The sequence below is a fragment of the Centropristis striata genome, chromosome 7 (genome assembly GCF_030273125.1).
Source record: "Centropristis striata isolate RG_2023a ecotype Rhode Island chromosome 7, C.striata_1.0, whole genome shotgun sequence".
Classification (NCBI taxonomy): domain Eukaryota; kingdom Metazoa; phylum Chordata; class Actinopteri; order Perciformes; family Serranidae; genus Centropristis; species Centropristis striata.
The window spans coordinates 18,822,516-18,840,465 of record NC_081523.1 but is presented as its reverse complement, the minus strand read 5'-3'; the positions used below and the strand labels follow the sequence as shown (position 1 = coordinate 18,840,465).

General features: G+C 39.3%; 1 protein-coding gene across 1 annotated transcript in view; it reads left to right on the top strand.

The window, feature by feature from the left end:
- The first annotated feature begins 1,367 nt into the window (after window positions 1–1,367).
- stpg2 (sperm-tail PG-rich repeat containing 2) overlaps window positions 1,368–17,950 on the top strand; it is a 60,175-nt gene continuing 43,592 nt past the window's right edge. Inside the window, exons 1-7 of the mRNA XM_059336651.1 lie at window positions 1,368–1,610; window positions 2,043–2,146; window positions 2,443–2,610; window positions 4,606–4,767; window positions 9,515–9,630; window positions 11,050–11,161; window positions 14,870–14,977. Coding sequence (XP_059192634.1) covers window positions 1,505–1,610; window positions 2,043–2,146; window positions 2,443–2,610; window positions 4,606–4,767; window positions 9,515–9,630; window positions 11,050–11,161; window positions 14,870–14,977 — 876 coding nt within the window. The 5' untranslated portion in view covers window positions 1,368–1,504. The remainder of the gene's footprint in view (window positions 1,611–2,042; window positions 2,147–2,442; window positions 2,611–4,605; window positions 4,768–9,514; window positions 9,631–11,049; window positions 11,162–14,869; window positions 14,978–17,950) is intronic.

Sequence of the window (17,950 nt, the reverse complement as noted above, 5' to 3'; positions counted from 1 at the left end):
TACATGCCTTGTTTTTCAGCAAACACTGTTCAAATGACAAATATATTCAAAAAGTATTTATTTACTTAGCTTGCACCCAGTTCCCCTGAGAGAGAATAACACATATGTTTTGTTATATAGTATGACCAATATCACTTCACAGTTTTTCAGATATGTTTTGAAATCTGTCATACACGTAACGTACAGTACTTATTGATAAACGGGTGCATTTCTTGTGTTTTGCAAAGCTTGAATAATGTCTTATGTCAAGACCAAATTCATTATTTGATACCTGCATGCAGTTATTGTAGGGATTTTACCTGAAGCTACTGGTTAATAGTGTGTTTAAACCAGGCGGGGATGTATTGTCAACATTTAAATGTTGAAATGTACAATCAAATTATCCACAAAATAAGTTTAGTTATTTAAGTCACAATGTCTGAAATATTTTTAGTGTAACATTTCCCAATATAAGTGTTAACCTACATTTTGGAAAATGTTCCAAGGAATGTCTAAGGAAAATAGGATATAATTTGAGCATATGGATGACTGATTGTTTTAGATTTCACAAATTGTTTGATTTTGTCTCTCTTACACTCATGATTGTAATTGAATGCACCAGTGAGAAGTTTTCCACTGTACTAACAGTAATCGCGTCATTATTAAAATGCAATATTTGTCTCAAATGTAGGCTATATAGGATTATTAGTGTTGCTGCTGAGTCATTGGATGCCCTGTAAGATTTCCTCTCGGGGATTAATAATGTGTCATACTGAAACCAGTGTGCAGAGCAAACCTCCTGCTCATAAGACGAATAAAGATGCAGTTTCATTGCTGTTCCAGAGATGCACTTGTTAGTTGAATAGCTTTCCCCTGAGTTCTCATTATCCATATCTAACTACATTGCCAAGCTGGCTTATAGTGCAGGAGGAAGTAGGTCAAGACTGCAAATAATGAAAACAGTAATGGTGACAAGAGTGGCCAAATGCAGGAACAGTTGTTCTTAATAAGGAAACAAGCATGCTGTGCTACTGAAATATGTGTAACAGTAGTTTTTCTATGGACTATGGTAGCACCTTGACAACACTAAGCATTAAGAGATACATGAAATGCATGTAAAACAACCTAATTGTTTGTTTGTTAACAGTTTGCTGCAGGTGAAAATCAATTATAGGTTGAATTACGCCAACTATACGCGCAATATAATTTATTAGAGTTACACAATGTTTAGGTGATACAAGTGATATAAAATATTATCACAAGAGATACTGAGCTTTTTTACTTTGGTCCCTTCTGTTTGCATTTGTTTTCTGACATCAGTCGCTGTGTGAATAATATGTGGTATCTAAGCAACGGACGCAATGTAACGCAGACAGAAAAAGAGCAGTGAAGGAATGTTTTAACCTCGGGGCTTAACAACATTTGATGCAGTTAGAGCTGCAATACAATTTTGAGGCAACTCCAGCAGGTATTAGATGAAGTTTGATTAAACTACCAGCCTGTTCGGCAGGCAGGGGAAGTTAAAATGTATGGACGAGCTCCTAGAGTGACCTTCCTGACCACAAGCGGCACTTCATCTACAGTTGGCCCCGGCTCGTACGATGTCAAGCTGCACAATAGTAACATATCAGGTAGGAATTAATGACTAAATTACAAATATAACTTGAGTGGACAACTGTAGGCTTCGAGCCTCGTTTACATTGAGAAATGCACCTGCTTCTCCTTTTTTACTCAAGAGAAAATGTAGGCCAAAATGGACATTATTATAACGTTAATGTACTTTATGTTAGCTAATGCTAGCTAGCTATAGCTACATATTAACTCTATGTAGTCTGAATCATTTTCATCCTGCCTGTACACACCACTTAAAAAAAATCTATCTATCTTTTGCTAGCCCAAGATATCGATAGATAGATTGCTATGTGGGATTTTATAAAAAACTACATTAATACAACAGTAATTCCTCTCAATCATCACTTCTGGCTTACAGTAAATGCGTGTTGGTGTCTGTATCTTTTGTATTTTCATTCCATTCTTCTGTGTTTGATTGTTCTGTGTGGCAGATGGCTATGCTCCATTCCTGACCTTGACCAACAGACAGTCAATATTCAAACAGTCGAGTGAGAAGATTCCAGGACCTGGACAGTATGACTTCTCAGCTGTCAAGGTACTTACTAAAATGCTTGGTCAGACTATGGATCTATACTAGCAGAAGATGAAGTCATCATATTCAAGTACATAGGAATGTACAATCTCCCCCGCCCCCTGTCAGATTGTGACTTTCTAGCATCTCTTTAATAGCTTTTTTCACATCTAACATCTAAAACTACTTATTTAGTAACACAGCAGATTAAATTGATATTGCTGGATGAGAGCAAAGGGAAGAATTTGTTGAGGAAAATATGTTGAGGAAATCTTTATTTGGTGCAGTCTCACTTTCTGTGTGTCTGCTTGTCTCTTCAGCTAAACATCCACGGTGGCCGCAGTCTTCAGAACCGCTCCAAGCGTTTTGATGAGGTAGTGTCGATAGTTCCGGGCCCCGGGGCCTACAATGTGCTGCCTGCCTCGGAAAAAACACACAGGGTCGTGACGGCTGAAGCAGTACAGGCTGAGAAGCTTGGCAGGAAAACGGTAGGCATATGGATGAAGTATTGTGGGCAAAGTAAATGAGCTGTCACTTTACAGGAAATATTTATTATATATTTTCTCCCTCTGGTTTATTATGTTTTTCATCCAAAGTAAGTTGGTGTTTATGCAATATCTTCCCTGTACATATAAGAAATATATGTGGAAACCTCCTCTTTTGCTTTAAACCCTGGCTTTCAACCGAGAGACTGCTGTTCGTGTTCTGTTGGTGTCTGTTGTAAGTTATGTAAGGAAGTATTTTTTTTATAACTCTAACTCTGTCCCTATCTTATATCCTGTTAACACCACACACACTCACACTTAATAACTCTGTATTTTCACACATACGATAAAAATACAATAACATGTAAAACTGTCCTCAGCACTGTGTACTATGATGTGTTGTTTCTGTGCCAAACAAAGTAAACAACAGTACCTCCTCCAAAAGTGGTGACTGCCAATACTTGCAGAGTACCTTGCCAGTACCTTAGCCCTTACAATTGGCAGTTCTGCCATCTGCAGACCGTTTCGACACTGATCAACAGGAATTAGAGGCTGCTATTTTAAAACCTTTGAGGGAAACAGTTTATTTGAGACATTAGTCAATTTAGTCACTTTTCTATTGTTGTTAAAAAAAGAACACCACCTGGTTTATTTAATGTAACATTCGAAAACCTATCACAAGGCATACTTTAAACAAGGGAGGCGAAACAAGAAATAAAACATGTCATCTTTTGTCTGTAATAGTTCAGACGTTCAATCGAAATTTTACAATGTAAAGCCTTTTATGTGTGTAGCAGTAATTATTAATATCAGGGGGTCATTAACAAGTCCATCATGGACTTGTTATGATGGAGATACTGAAGACCAAAACTGCAAGGACACCAGATTGACAGTGTTTTATGGGCACCTGTAATTTGAGCTAGATTTCTGACACGTATTGTTTTTCATTATTCCACTGCAGAGTAACAAAAGTCTTATTAGGTTGAATATTTCTGGTATAATATACCCAGTAGCAGTAACAGAACATTCTGTTCAGGGACAGTCAGACTGAAGCCTGAAGACAACAGTGTGCCCATTTTAAACCTGGTTCTTTGTAAGCACCTGAAACTTTGCTCAGCCTTTTGTGTTTGATGAACAGACACAAAGAGGTTTTGGCGAGCACCCCTGATGGGTTTATCATTGCTATTCATAAAATTCAACAAATAGAAACGATGTGTAGCTGTGTAAACCCACTTTTGGCACAGCAGACACATTTAGTGTCTCAGGTGGTTTAAGGCAAAGCTCTTGCAAAGCAAGCGAACACTTTTATCACTTAGCTCACTAAATACCTTGCACGATATATGCACTGTGGAGAAAATATATTTAATTTTTGATAACGTGGCCTGTCCAGTAGCCTCCAGCTTCATCAGCTGGGTTACTGTAGTAGTGAAACTTACTAAGTTCAGCTTTACAGTTTAATGAGTTGATATTCAGCTTTCATTTCCCCTGCTATGGTACAGATACATTGAGAATAAACACACACAGATAAGCTTTGAGGTAAACTGAACTCGGTGCTTTTATCTCAGCTGGACTGATATGTTTATGTCCAGACCTGACTGATCATGACAGAGTCCCTATAGAGATTATGTTCACATTCTACTCCTTCAGTGCTGTAATTATCTGAATAACACACACACACACACACACACACAGTTTGTATCTGTATTATGACTGAGATGGCATTCATTTCCGGCTCCCTCTGAAGACATTGTTCCAACGCCTACTTTTCTACTTCTGTCTTTTCTACTTTCTTCATCCCTTGCCCTTTGCCTCTTTTGTTCCTTATCTTCTGCCTACCCTCACTGCTTCTCTTTCTGTCTCTGTCCCTTCCTCTGTCTCACACTTTATTGGCCCCAGGCAATTGCTCAGCTACTTTGTAAGCCAGGGCATCCTTTCCATCACAAACCCTGACTTCTCTCCACACTCCCTGTCTTCCTCCTTCTTTTTCTCTCTTTGCAGTGGCTGCAGGCTAAAAGTCTCGTTCGTCAGTCAGGTATCCCATCCATTCCTTCCCCGGGCCAGGCCTATGGCTACGAGGAGGATGGCCTGGGTGTGCTCCTCAAGCAGCCACCCCCTACCAAGGACAGAACCCTGGGGCCAGCCTACTACAATCCACTTCTGGTAAGGACAGAAACACATGCACATGCACACTCATGTTGAAGTTTCAATGTACATCCATCAGAGAATATGAAGTGTTCATTTGTGCATGCACATGTGCTTTCATTAGTCTGTATGAGTGTGTCTGAGTGTACTTACTCAGCCCGCGAGGCAAGGTCCATTAGTGCTAGGCAGATCTAATGCACTGCTGAACCTCCACCTCACCCCCACCTTACCCGATTCAGTTGGCCCACAACCCATTTCCATAGCTAATGAATGCAGCGCCACTTAAAAAAAGCCACAACGCACCAATGCTCATCCATTTTACATGCCAACAAAGAGAGCCATTAGTAATTATTCTTCAAGCTATATTACAATATTCACTTAAAATAATGCACACGCCTGCTGGTCTGGCTCTCAATTAACTCATTTTTCATCTGTTAATGACCAGAGGAAGTCAACAGCGTCCTTGAGTGTTGGCTGAGGTTGTGTCAACACACCGGTGCAGGCACACAGGCGCTCTGTGATTTAGGGCTATCAGCAATGCATCCATCCCCAGCTTTTTTTTTCTGTCCAAACTTCTGCTGCTCTCCCTTTGAAAGTTCAACCTCTGTCTCTGTCCGTCTTTCTTCCTTTTTTTTCTCTCCATCTGACACACTGATTTCTTTAACCTCAAACATTTCCCCCCCACCCCATGCTCCAACTGAGTTCAAAAGTGTGGAGAGACAGAATTAAGTGGCTGTCTGAGGACGTCACTTCAAAGTAGCCGTGGCAGCCTCTTAATGATAAGACATTAGACATAAATCAAAAGAGCTTAACTTTGTTTTCTGTCTGAATGTTATTGAGAAAACCCCCCATCTTAATCAGTTTTATCCGCTGACCCTAAACTTATGGTTCACGTCTGTGTTGACAAAACAATTACTTTACTGCATCAACCAATACTTACGACTCAGAATTGGAGACAAACGAAAATGCTGGAATAGTGAGAAGTTATTGGCTGATATGAGCTTATCACAGATACATTGGTACAGGCACATATGATGGCTACAACATGACTGTGCATAATGCAGTAAAAAGCTCCTGGGCTAATTTAGAAACAGTATCACCATGTGATATTTTGTTAGTTCAGACTGTGTGGTATTAGATTTGTCAGATTATCATAACACAGCTGGCCAGATGGTGATATGGAGCACAGGCTGTTAGTATATAGGAGACAGAGTGTCTGAATCAGTTGGGAAAGGGAGATTTTGAAAAATAAACATTGCAGCACTTTCTAAATGGCCAGTCAATGAATGAGCCCCATCCATGTGGGAACAAACCAGGTCATCTTGCTTTGTTGTTGAGTGGCGGAATTGTATGAGTAATGGCTCCTCGTTCAAATGTTATCGCATGCTGCAACTGCCAGTCAAAAAAAGACAAGTATGGTTAAAAGAGGTAAGATGAAATAAAATAAAATTATTGGACTGAGGTGATTGCCAAAAAGCTTGTTTTTGTGGGTTAAATAAGGAATTGTCTGTTGAAGGTATGGATACATCAAATAAGGTTTGTCATGTCTTCCTAACGATAAGTAGGAATACTGGTGGGGGATTTCTCTCATAGCTCTTTTAGCACATCACAACTTAGTTTTCTAACAGTTATTTGTATGGCAGAACTTTTGATTGAATGATAGAAAACTCGCCTTTTTAGGGCCCGAGCAGGCAACGACCTGCGAGGTCCCTATTGTATTTCGAATGATTCTTTATTATTATTTTTTTTATTTTTATTATTCTCGTGCCCAAATGATCGCATTTTTCACTGCCTGAGCATATCCCCAAAACTCATGAAACTTTGAATATAAGTCACACATGGTGAAAAATTTTATAATCTATTATCATCCTGAATTTCCATCACTAGGTGGCGCTATAATAAAGGAAAGTGCGTTTAGGCTAATAACTCCCACATACTTTATCGCACATTGAAAAAACTTACATCCACGCGTTCACTGAGTTGTGCTGAATCTCGTGATATAAGCCACGCCCATTTTCGCCTAGAGTTTTTTTTTTGCAAATTCGCGAAATGTCGCAAACCTACTTTTTCGAACTCCTCCTAGGCAATTTCATCGTTTTGCACCAAACTTTGCACACAGCATCTATGGAAGCTCATGACAAAAAGTTATTAAAAAAATTTTGATAACCCAAAGAATACTCAAGTTATTAAATAACAACTTCCTGCAGGTGGCGCTATTTTCAACACAAAACACAAAGTGTTGCATATCTCCACATTGGTGTGTCTGAATGACATGAAACTCAACATCCTCCTTCCCCATGAGCCCCTGAGGCTCTCTGCAAAGTTTTTTAGTATTTTATAAGTATTTTATAAGTATTTTATATCTCCATATCGGTTGGTCGGATTAACACCAAACTTGGTATACTTATTGTCAATGTCCTCCTGAGGATAACCCTTGAAGGTTTTATTGATTGGCCCCTAGGTGGCGCTCTGGCGGCAGTTTAATTTAATAAGTGCCACTGTGCCCAGACCATAAGACTTAAGGCAATGAAATTCATAGAGGTGCTATAGACTGGCCCCTGTAACGCACACACCCTGACGGCAGCATGCCCCGACACGCGTGTACTGCGAGGGCCCGTTCAGTACTGCGCGCAGTCCTAGTTAATCTTTGTATTTCAAGTCTTGTACGTGACTAGTCTGGAGTTTCTGTTTCCACTTTATTTCTCAATCAGGTAGGTGTACATATTTAATGATTTGGTTTGGTCTTTCATCCAACCACTCAGTATGACGGCGTATTAGGGCCAAGTATGAAAAAAAAAACGAACCAGGGGAGGGGGTAAGCCTCACTGGCTCCATAATGGCTGAAGAAAAAGCTATTTAAAAGCTATTTAGGAAGCTGATTTGTATGCGTATGTTCCATACTGTTGCACTTCTTCACTAACGTGTCAGGGTGGCATCCCTTGCTTTCCGGGCAGGTGTCTGTGGTGTGTTGTGGTCACCTTTAATCTCGTAAATCTGCAGCTTTTTTCGCGCATATTTTCCACCTTAAATCTCATAAATCTGCAACTTTTTACTCTAAATATTACCCCCCTCCCCCGGGTCCGTATTTTTTTTTCATTCTTGTTAAACATATACATACAGGTTGAATACAGTTTTTTCCTTTATTTTTTCGGCCATCTGTTTGAAGGAATGTTTTTCTTTTACTTTCACTCTCATTGTTTCTCTTCAAATCCCTGCACAGAAATCAAGTATTGGTCAGTCTCTACAAAGTATTTAGCATGAAGATGTGAGATGAAAATGGAGACACGGGCAAGACTGTCCTCTAAACACAGCCTTAAATCAGATTCAAACCCATGCTGTGTTGTGTATGTTTGTAAAAGCACATCAACAAATTCAGCCTCCGGGATCTGGCCCACACACTACCGTACTGACAAAAATGTATTCTCATTTAAATAATAAATAGCCTGCCATTCCACTTTATTAAAGCTGAATGAATATGTTTATACCCACTAGCTGTGTTTTTGTTTTGCTTTTAAAAGCTCTCCTTGACTGAAATAGGCAATTTGTGCCTTTGAACTCAATGCCAGCTGCGATACCATCACGGTGCTTGTATGTGCCTGTGTGTAATGCAGAACAGTTATATTTTTCTTTTTAACTTTAACCATTTGAATATCCTTGTTTCCTATCTCCCTTCCTCAAAAGTGGATGGGTACATCACAGGGGAGAGAGCCTCAGATCTCGTCCTCCAGTCACTGTTGAAGTTGAGATAAGGAGACAGGCACCACATGGAGTTAAAAACTTTATGAGTCTCTCTGCCAATCCTTCCATAACCTGTCTCACAGAACAGACACTGACAGTTGGGTCAAGGGAAAGTTTTGAAAAGAAAGGGAAGAATTTTGAATTTTTTTTCATTTTAGTGGTTTTAGTGTTTTCATTTTTGAGGGGTAAGCAGCAGAGTCAAGAATGCAAATTGAAATATTTGGTTATCTCATCATTTTTATTTGTATTTTTTACCTCTCTCTGCGATTTGTCCAACAATTTAGGTAATGACCAAATAACTGCAGAAAGATGTACTTTCTGTTTAGGGCTAGTAAGATAATAGTAGCATGCTAGGACACTAAACTAAGATGATACATGTAGTAAACGTCATACCTGCAAAACATCATCGTTAGCATTGTTGCTTTAGCCTTTAGCTCACAGCACCACTGTGTGTCTCGGAACAGCCTCCCAGTGTCACTGGCATGGATATTGTTAGAACAATCAGTGCAGGAATTCAAAACCCAGTAGTCATGTTTAATGCCCTTATTTTGCAACACCCTTGCAATATATTTTTGAGAAAATCTCACACATAGTATCTCCAAAATGCATTTGACACCTGGCCAGCTCATTGCCAGGCATAACCTCTGTCAGTAGTTAAGCTGCAGAGTGGACTGGTCCTATCTGAAAGGCCGGAGGCAGAGAAGGCAAGCTGTAAAACTCAGAGAGATAAGAAAGGACGTTGGGTCTCCCCTAGATCTCTGACATACTCTGGCATTTGGCTGGACTTCACATTTCATTCAACCCCAACTTCATGAGCTCTCGCTGGAAGAGAAACCAGATAAGTGTGAATGAGTCAATTCTATTTTCTCCCTCTTTGTTCATCCATTTATTCTCTTGCTATCTCATTCTTTCCCCTTCTACCATCTTCTTTTTCTCATTTCTTCTCCCTGGCCAATCCTTTATTTCATCCACTGCTCCACCCTTCTCTATTGGTATCTGTCTGTTCTCTCTCTTTCTCTTTCTGTAGTCAGAGAAGAGTTCTGCACTGAAGTATAAAGGAGTCCACTTTGGCAACATGACAGGGAAGAGAGGTGAGCTGACAGTGGAGGAGGGACCGGGTCCAGGACAATATTACCCTGAGATGTAAGTAATACATGCCATGGTAAGTGTTACATGATTATTTAGTCCCATAGGCTTCCTAACAGTGGCCTTTCAACTTGTTAAAGCAATAGAAAAAATTCACATTTTGTGAAATATAATATTTTTTCTTGAACTTTATATGGGTGTTTTCAGAAAAAATTAAAAAAAGAAAATAACAAGGGTTGTTATGAGTCACAGTGGCACAGAGTTTCTGCTTTTCAACTTCCTACACAGTAGGTTGAGAATATTTAGTCCATTTTTTCCAGTATTTTATATATTCTTCAAATCTCAGTCTTAAGGAAAAGGCCAGTTTCTTCACACAGTGAATTTCGTTGACAATTGCGATCCAGTCGTCCTTTGATGATGGCTTAGTCTGGAGCCACTTCCACGTGATGGCTTCCTTGCTTGCAGCCAATAGAACTTCATAATAATAAATAATAAATTGACATTTTTTTCAATTATTTTAAACTGATCCCCAAACTAAAGAGCACCTGAGAGACAACATATTTTTTACACGCCTGCAGCATCCCCTGCACACTATTTTGTGACTGTACATCATAAAAACTATTCATCCTGGGCATGAGTTTGCCCAGGAGTTTATCCATGTAATGTAACCAGAGAGGAATCTTGGCAAACAATATAACAAGTTATAATATCCTATGTTTAGATGCATTCAGTTCAGGAAATTATTTATAAGTATAAATCATTCACATTTTGAATAATAGATAAAGGTTAGTTAGATTAGATGCTCCAGGGCGTCGAGCCTAAGAAGTTCACAGCTCTTGAGCTCTTATAGAGATGTGAGCTGAACAGAGACTGTGTTCCACCAAATTGAAATATTGCTTTGATCCCACAGCCAGGGCATTATGTTTGACATTTCTCACATAGCATTTCTATTGACGGCCACGGACGATGGGCCTTACTAAGCACTTCTGCATTTGTGGGCACACACCCAGCTCAGCTATGCATAAAGGGAATAGACTAAGTAATAGAAGGGAAAGTGTACATGTGAGCAATCGTACTGTACACACACAGGTGTAGGCAGACGTTTATACGCCCACATGAGCATGTCTGTGATACATCATTTAAAAACGATTAAAACTGCTGTCTTTCCTCCTGTTGCAATTGCTTACAGAGCAGTTGTTTGTCTTTTTCTCTTTTCACCCCTTTACTCCTCATTCTCTAATCATTCATTCCATTTTCCATCTGTCTTTGCTTTGTTTATTTTGTCCCATTTACTTTCCCATTACACAGATTCTTCCACTCTCATTCAATATACTGCATCTTCCCATTTCTCCTACTTGATTCTTTTCCATTTTGTATGTTTTTTAAACATAGAGAACAGAACTATTTTTATATTGTCTATTTGTTTGCCTGTCTTTCTATTTTCAAAGATGTCGTTGTTATCTCTGTCTGTCTCAGAAACGTAGAAATGCACTATGAGAATGTGAACCTTCAAAAGGAGCAAAAAAGGAGAGATGAGCTTGTCATCCCTCGCTACCATGAACTGGTGCCCAAGCTAGAGGAAAAGAAGGCGAGTATGTAGCTGTGTTTCCATAAATGCAATTTTATGCACATTTTGAAATACCTCATTAGAAAAGCAGTATGCAAAAGTTAGAAAAAAATTGTTTAGTTGCACAAAAAAGTTTTTATGGTTGCTTGTGGTGGTTTTCGTCATTGTTGATAAAGAGTTGATGTGCTAAATGGGATATGGAAACTCCTAGATGACATTGAAGAAAAAAAAATCCTGAAGACCTCGCTCCAGTTTTCTCTTGAAGATGGGTTAGATGGCCAAGGAGACGGTTTTGTTTCTGGTTCGCCTCACCTCTACTTCTTCTACTCTGTTTAGTAGCAGATTGTGGCCCTGTGTAAGGCCTAGTTTTATTCACTTGAAACCAGTTGATGGAAATGCGCCTACTTCCCATTTCTTTTTTGCAGCATTTCAAAAGTGCGCTTATAATTGACTTGATCATTGATTGGAAACACACTTTGTGTTGGTGGGTGTTTGTGTCCCAGTGGTGCTATACATCTATACATGCTAAGCTTCGATGAATGAGAAGTGTAAGAGATAAAAGCTAAAGAGGAAATGGGATCAATATCAAGCTCTGCCTCTGTGGAGACATAGTCCTTTAAAGTGAGCCTATGTAACTGGCTGTACAGTGACCACTGTGACCACAAGTGGCAGTTAAACCTACATTATTGTATTTTGGAGCACATGGAGGCAGTGCAAGAAGCTGTAAGCACAGCATTGACATATTATTACTTTATTTAAATTGATATGACGAACTTGTTTTCGTTCACTCTGAGTCAGGTTTCTGTCCACATGATGATTGTAAGTCCAGTATTAACTGAATGTACAGCTCTGTGTTGCCAAGTTATGGGGTCGCTGATTTGCAATATTTTCTTGCATGCCCCTTCTGTTACTGAAACCTCTAACCCTTTGAACATATTCTGTCTAATTTGGCCTACTATGTATATCCAGAAGTTGTAATCACACTAAAACCCCAATTATTAAATGTGTTACATGTTTCAAGAGTATTTTAATGCTTAAGACATAATTTTTCTTGGGCAGTTAAGCAGCTTGTCCTCTTCCTTCACTGCACTTTGATTCAGATAAATTCTTAATACAATAGGATTTGAAAACTGCAGATTGAGAATGAGTCATGATAGAGCATGGTGATTTACAGTGAGAACAGAGTCAAGGTAAGTACTTTGGATTTATTTTTGATTTATTCAAGTACAGTCGATTAAAGAGGAAATGATTCAACCCCTCCTCCCTCTCTCAGTATAATTCATCGGTTTATCAGTTCACCCATAGAGGGCAGTAGAACACAAGATTTAATCACAGACTGGCAGCCAGACACACATACAAACACACACTGATACATTGGAGCCGGTTGAGTGGAGGGGAGTTACTCACCTGCATATGAACTTGAGTGTGCTGGCAGAGTAATGCTTTGTGATGCCTTATTTCTGCAGTCGGTGGGGTAGAGTGGGTGAGGCAGAGCCTGAAAAATGTGGGACTAGATTTGTGGAGAGAGAGGTGAACGTATCCCTTCTGTCAAGGACTTGCACCTGTTTCTTTCTCTCCTCTCATCCTCTCTTTCCTTGAACATTTCGCTCTACCGCCTCTCCTCTCTTTAAGGTTTGCTTTTATTTATATAATATATGGCTATTAAAATTGTCAAAAACATTTTCTGACATACCATAAATTATCCTGTGACTTTGAATCAACAGCTTCGCCTTCTTTGTATGCCTGTATGTGTGTACCATGCTGTATTTGGACCCCCTACTGTGATGGCTGCACCTCCATCCGTCATCATTAGTACCTGACACCTCAACTCACATGTACTCCCACACACACACACACACACTGACCAGATGGGTCATTACCCACAGTGGGGACACTCAGGACAAACACCTTTACTTCCTAGAGATCAGCAGACAGTCAGCCTCTAATAGCTCGGGGCTGCTGGTGTCCCATAGAGTTTAAGAGTCTGTGTGTAGGATATCCCCATTAAATAGGTATTCTGACATGGCAAGGGCAATGACTGAGAACAATAAAACACTTAACAAACTATAATGGTGTGTATTCCTGCAATAAAAAAACGCAGTTGGGGTTGTACAAATGCAATACCTGATGTATAAATATAATGTTCACTGTCAGTTCATCTTAAAAATGTTATGAATTTCATGGAAACGTTACCATGGATGATGATGTTATTTTTGCAGCACTTGTTATTTTTAGAAACAGGGAAGCAGTATTTCTCCCACAAGGGAAAAAAACAGACAAAGAAGCCCGGAACAATTTTCAAGCACTGGATCTGGTATTATCTACTTTGAAACGGAGCAAACACTGAGACAGAATGTATACATTCAGTTAAATGTCTCGTAATTACACTCTTTTTGTTTGGTTCAATATGTTTTATTAATTTCTCAATTTGATTATTTTTCCAGCTCAAAATCTTATTAACCCTTATTGAAAGCCACATAGTTGTGCCTTGCAATGATAAAGCATGACAGGCCAAAAGCTGTGCTAAAGAAATAATCTCAAAGATTTTCATTTAAATAAATGTCTGTCAAGTCACTATCTACAGACGATAAAACTTCAAAAACAAGCGAAACTGAGATCCAAAAAACAAAACAAAACTGCAATAACTACTTATTGCCATAGGTGCCGCTAAAGAGAATGAAACAGATATCCCGTTTGTAACTGTAAGAGGAGAGTCCCAGTAGTTTAATTTTGTAGTCAAGGGTTGCTCAAAGTAGTAAAAATTTTTTTTTAAAGTATGTCTTTTGAAGAAGCTCAATGGAAACGAAACAATGTGCAAAGTTTATGTGCTACAACTGATCAGCTGTTTCCACTTTTGGCGTCTTCTTGAATAATTTATTTATTTGTCTTCGTCTTCAGACAGCATGAAACATGGCTATTAGTTGCTGACATGAAAAAAAAATAGTATTACAACCTTTCTGAAGAGCTCTTTATTTTTTCTTTTGTCGATGGCTTAGGCAGCCAAGGCAACATATTTTGTTGTTTCAAGATCTGTGTGTAACTTCTTACAATCTCCGCAGAAAAATCCATTCTGTTTTATTGCAGACCTAGTAAAACCACCTCTGGACCAGCATCCTTTTGGGTTTACCACAAATACAAAAAATGTTGTGGCTCTGCCCTAGAGAATGTGGAAATGTGTGTGCATGTATCACCGTCAGTATCTCTGTGAGAGTGGGGTCTGGTGTTGTTAGCTGGTTTGCTAGTTATAGTAATTAGCCCACTGCACTGAAATGGTGCAGTAGTCTTGAGTTGGCACATGAAATGTTCGTTTCCTAAGACTGAAAAGAGCAAACATGCACACTTGTTTGGTTCCTCTTAAATTACTTAATTGCAGACCAGGGAAAGAAACTGGCTTCATCTTACCATGCTTTGCCTGTGTGTTTTCACATGTTGCTCACACATTGCTCACACGTCTGGCATTGCTCCATTTTTCTCTGCTGTGTCTTTCATTTAGTGTATCTTTATAATAATCTTTACCTCAGCTGTGCACCCTTAATTTACCTCAAAAACAGAAAGAAATCAAAGCAACTCTCCTTTTCTCCCTTTTCCTCTCAGTGTCTCTTTCACTTCCTCATGCTCTCCTCTTATCTTTGAGTTGAAAAAGCTACATGAAATTGATATAACCAAAGCATTATTCTAAAAATATCACCCTGTACTTACTGTACATTTCTTGCTTTCTGCTTCCATCAGGGAGTTCCTGGTCCGGGCCATTATCACATCAGAAGTGAGTTTGAGAAGCCTGTGATATCCAGCAGTAACCTGCCAAAGCTCACCTGCCCGTTCCTCTCTCAGACTGAGGTACAATGCAAACAGAACTAGACATTGTTCACAGTAAAGCCATTAAGTGCAGAGTGTGCCCTTGGGTGCATTTTCAGGTTAATCAGTTTGTACTGTGTAGAGCTGGTTCTTTTTTAAGCAACTCATGCTATGCTTTGTTCACCAGGGTCTATTTAAGTTTTGGTGCTTTCATCTTCCTACTGCATTGATTTAATGTCTGCATCAGCATCTTCATTTTTTTTCTTGAGGTAGTCATTGTGGTGCTTTTCATACAATATTGTGTTTCGGGAAACTATATTGATAAGACGTCCTCCAATTTTTGTCAGTAAGCTAGCTTTGAAACATGACCTGGCGGTATGGTGGAATGTTGGAACAGAGGATTTTTAGTTGTCAAATATATTTTTCGCAGGTGGATATCTGCTGAAATCGATGTCCGTGAAAATATTTTTTTCCTTGCACGAATGTTCCACAGCGGTGTGCAAGAATTCATTAGCCCACAAAATGTTTTTCATAAATTTCCATAAATATTTTAAGATGAAAATTAGTGCTTGATGTGAAACAGCTTTTAATCTGCACAGTATCTGCTCGGCTTATGTCCTCATTACTGAAAAGTCCCCTTATACTGTAGCATATGTGGCTAGATTTTGTTTAAACCTGTATTCATTATTGTTTTGGCCACTTTGGGGCAGAGCAACACACTGTAAACACAACACTGACATATTATCTCCTTATAAAAGCATCGTTTTTGGTTGATAATTCTCTGTAGATTTGTCACTATGAGCAACACCTGTCACATTGCACATAGTCATTTGATTCATTGTTAATATACAGCTTTAAGGATCAGCAGTAACTTGGACCATCTGTAACAAATGGCTTAGTAAGCTCATGAAGCGATGCATAAAACTAATTGAACATCTTTAGCTGTATCTGTAATAATGCAGATCAGGCTCGATTCTAGAATGGATATCATTATGCACAAATATTGATTTAGCCAGCGAAGAAAAATTAATTTAGATCCATAGCTACAGTGGTATTACTCTACATAATGCACTATGCACAGAAAAACAATCAGACTATTGAACAGACGTCTCAGACGTAATCTATGGTAAATGGCAAATATATTCAATTTACAATTTCTCAAAGAAGACTGGATTTAATATGGAATATTTAAGATTAAGTTACAGATCCAAGACACTGAGCCGAGCTTTGCTTGTTTAATTGATGTGCTGTGAGAGGAGGGTTTCTTCAGACGAGGGTGAAGATGAGTTTATTAAGAGGCTCAGAGGAGCAGAGATGAAGGATGTGAAAATGTGTAGTTTTAAGTCTCAGGAATAGTTGAACTCCTCAGTGGCAGCGCCCCACAGACTCCCTCCTGTGAAACTCTCTGACTGATGTTTTAATTATCACTCTGACACACATGCACAATGTGACAAAAATTCAAACGTACAGTACACGTGTGCAGATTTTATCCGCAGACAGACATAAACATGACAGACGAGTACTGCTGACACGCATTCAAATGAACACGCCCACATTTTCATGTATACATACACACAAATACACACGTACACACGCTCGTTACCCTAATGACGTCTCAAACATAAAACATCTTGGTATTTTCATGGTGTAAACAACTGATGCAAGATTCTTGGGTTCATTTGATCTGTGTGTGTGTATGTGTGTCTGAGTGTCATAGTTTGCTCTGACCTAATTTCCTCGGCCACATGCTGCGTTAGTGCGTCGACCCTGTGATGTCGTCACTGACACCCACCGGAGAACTATGTGTGTGTTGGTGTGTGCGCTCGTGTCACAAGTCATCTCCCATGCAGAACTAAGAACGACAGTTTTCTTAGATCTGCGTCTCCCCGTGAGTCCGGCTCCATCTGACACTGTTACCCTGCGGAGGGATGGAGAGGAAACGAGGGAAGGAGGGAGTGAAGGAAGGAGGGAGAGAGGGAGGGGAAGATAAGAGGAACAGCTGGAATCTTCCAGCTCTCGCCTCTCTGCTCCCTTTGACTTCCCAATTTCCTAGTATCAAAGCATCAATCCGACACTTTGTGAAAACATGCCTTTTCCTCGATTCTCCTTGCCCTCACTCCCCCACTCATCCCCCATATTCTTTTTTGTTCCTTCCTTTTCCCATTTCTCCATTAGCTGTCATTCTATTTCTTATTTTATCCTTGATACTTTTTAAGGGTTATATGACTCTTTTGTTTCCCTTATTTATCATTCTGTTTCCTGTCCCTCTACTCCCTTTTTCCCATTTCCTTCTACTTTTCTACTTTCCCCTCATTTATGGTTATTTTTCTCTCAACTTCATCCTTGTTTCATCCTTGAGACCCTTGTGTCCCTGGAGACCATCTTCCTTATTGGTGCTTCAAAACCTTTTATAGAAAATAAGAAAAGCACAGTTGCACTTAAATTTGTAATTTTGGAGCATAAAAAAAACAAGATTTTTTTTGGCCATTTTTGATAGGACAGAGTGAAGGGGAAGACATGCGGGAAAGGGCTCCGAGTCGGATTCGACATGCCAATGCCTCTATGGTACACACTCTACCAGGTGTGCCACCGGGAACGCCCCAAGCCCACATATCTTAATAAGAAAAATGTACTGTAAATGTTCAAAGGCCATCATACATCAAAATGATCATGTAAGCTGCAAGATTCTTTATCTTATATTTATCGTAGTATAATAGGAAGTGCAATGCTGTTGTCTGTGAACATTTTGCAAATTAGCTTTTTGTGAAGCTGAAGGCTTTAGTGCAGTGTTGATGCAAATACCTCCAGAAATCATGCTTTAGGCTCGGTTCGTTTTTTCTGACCGTCAGCAGGATTACGGAAAAAGAGGCAATTTAAAGGTTAACTCATTGTTATCTATTTAAAAATGCATAGAACCAAAGTTGTGTATTTCAATCTTGTTCAACCTTCAATTTACATCTTTACCTTCTTTGTGCATCCCAGGGTGGATTTGTGTCTTTGCATTATGCTGTTGTA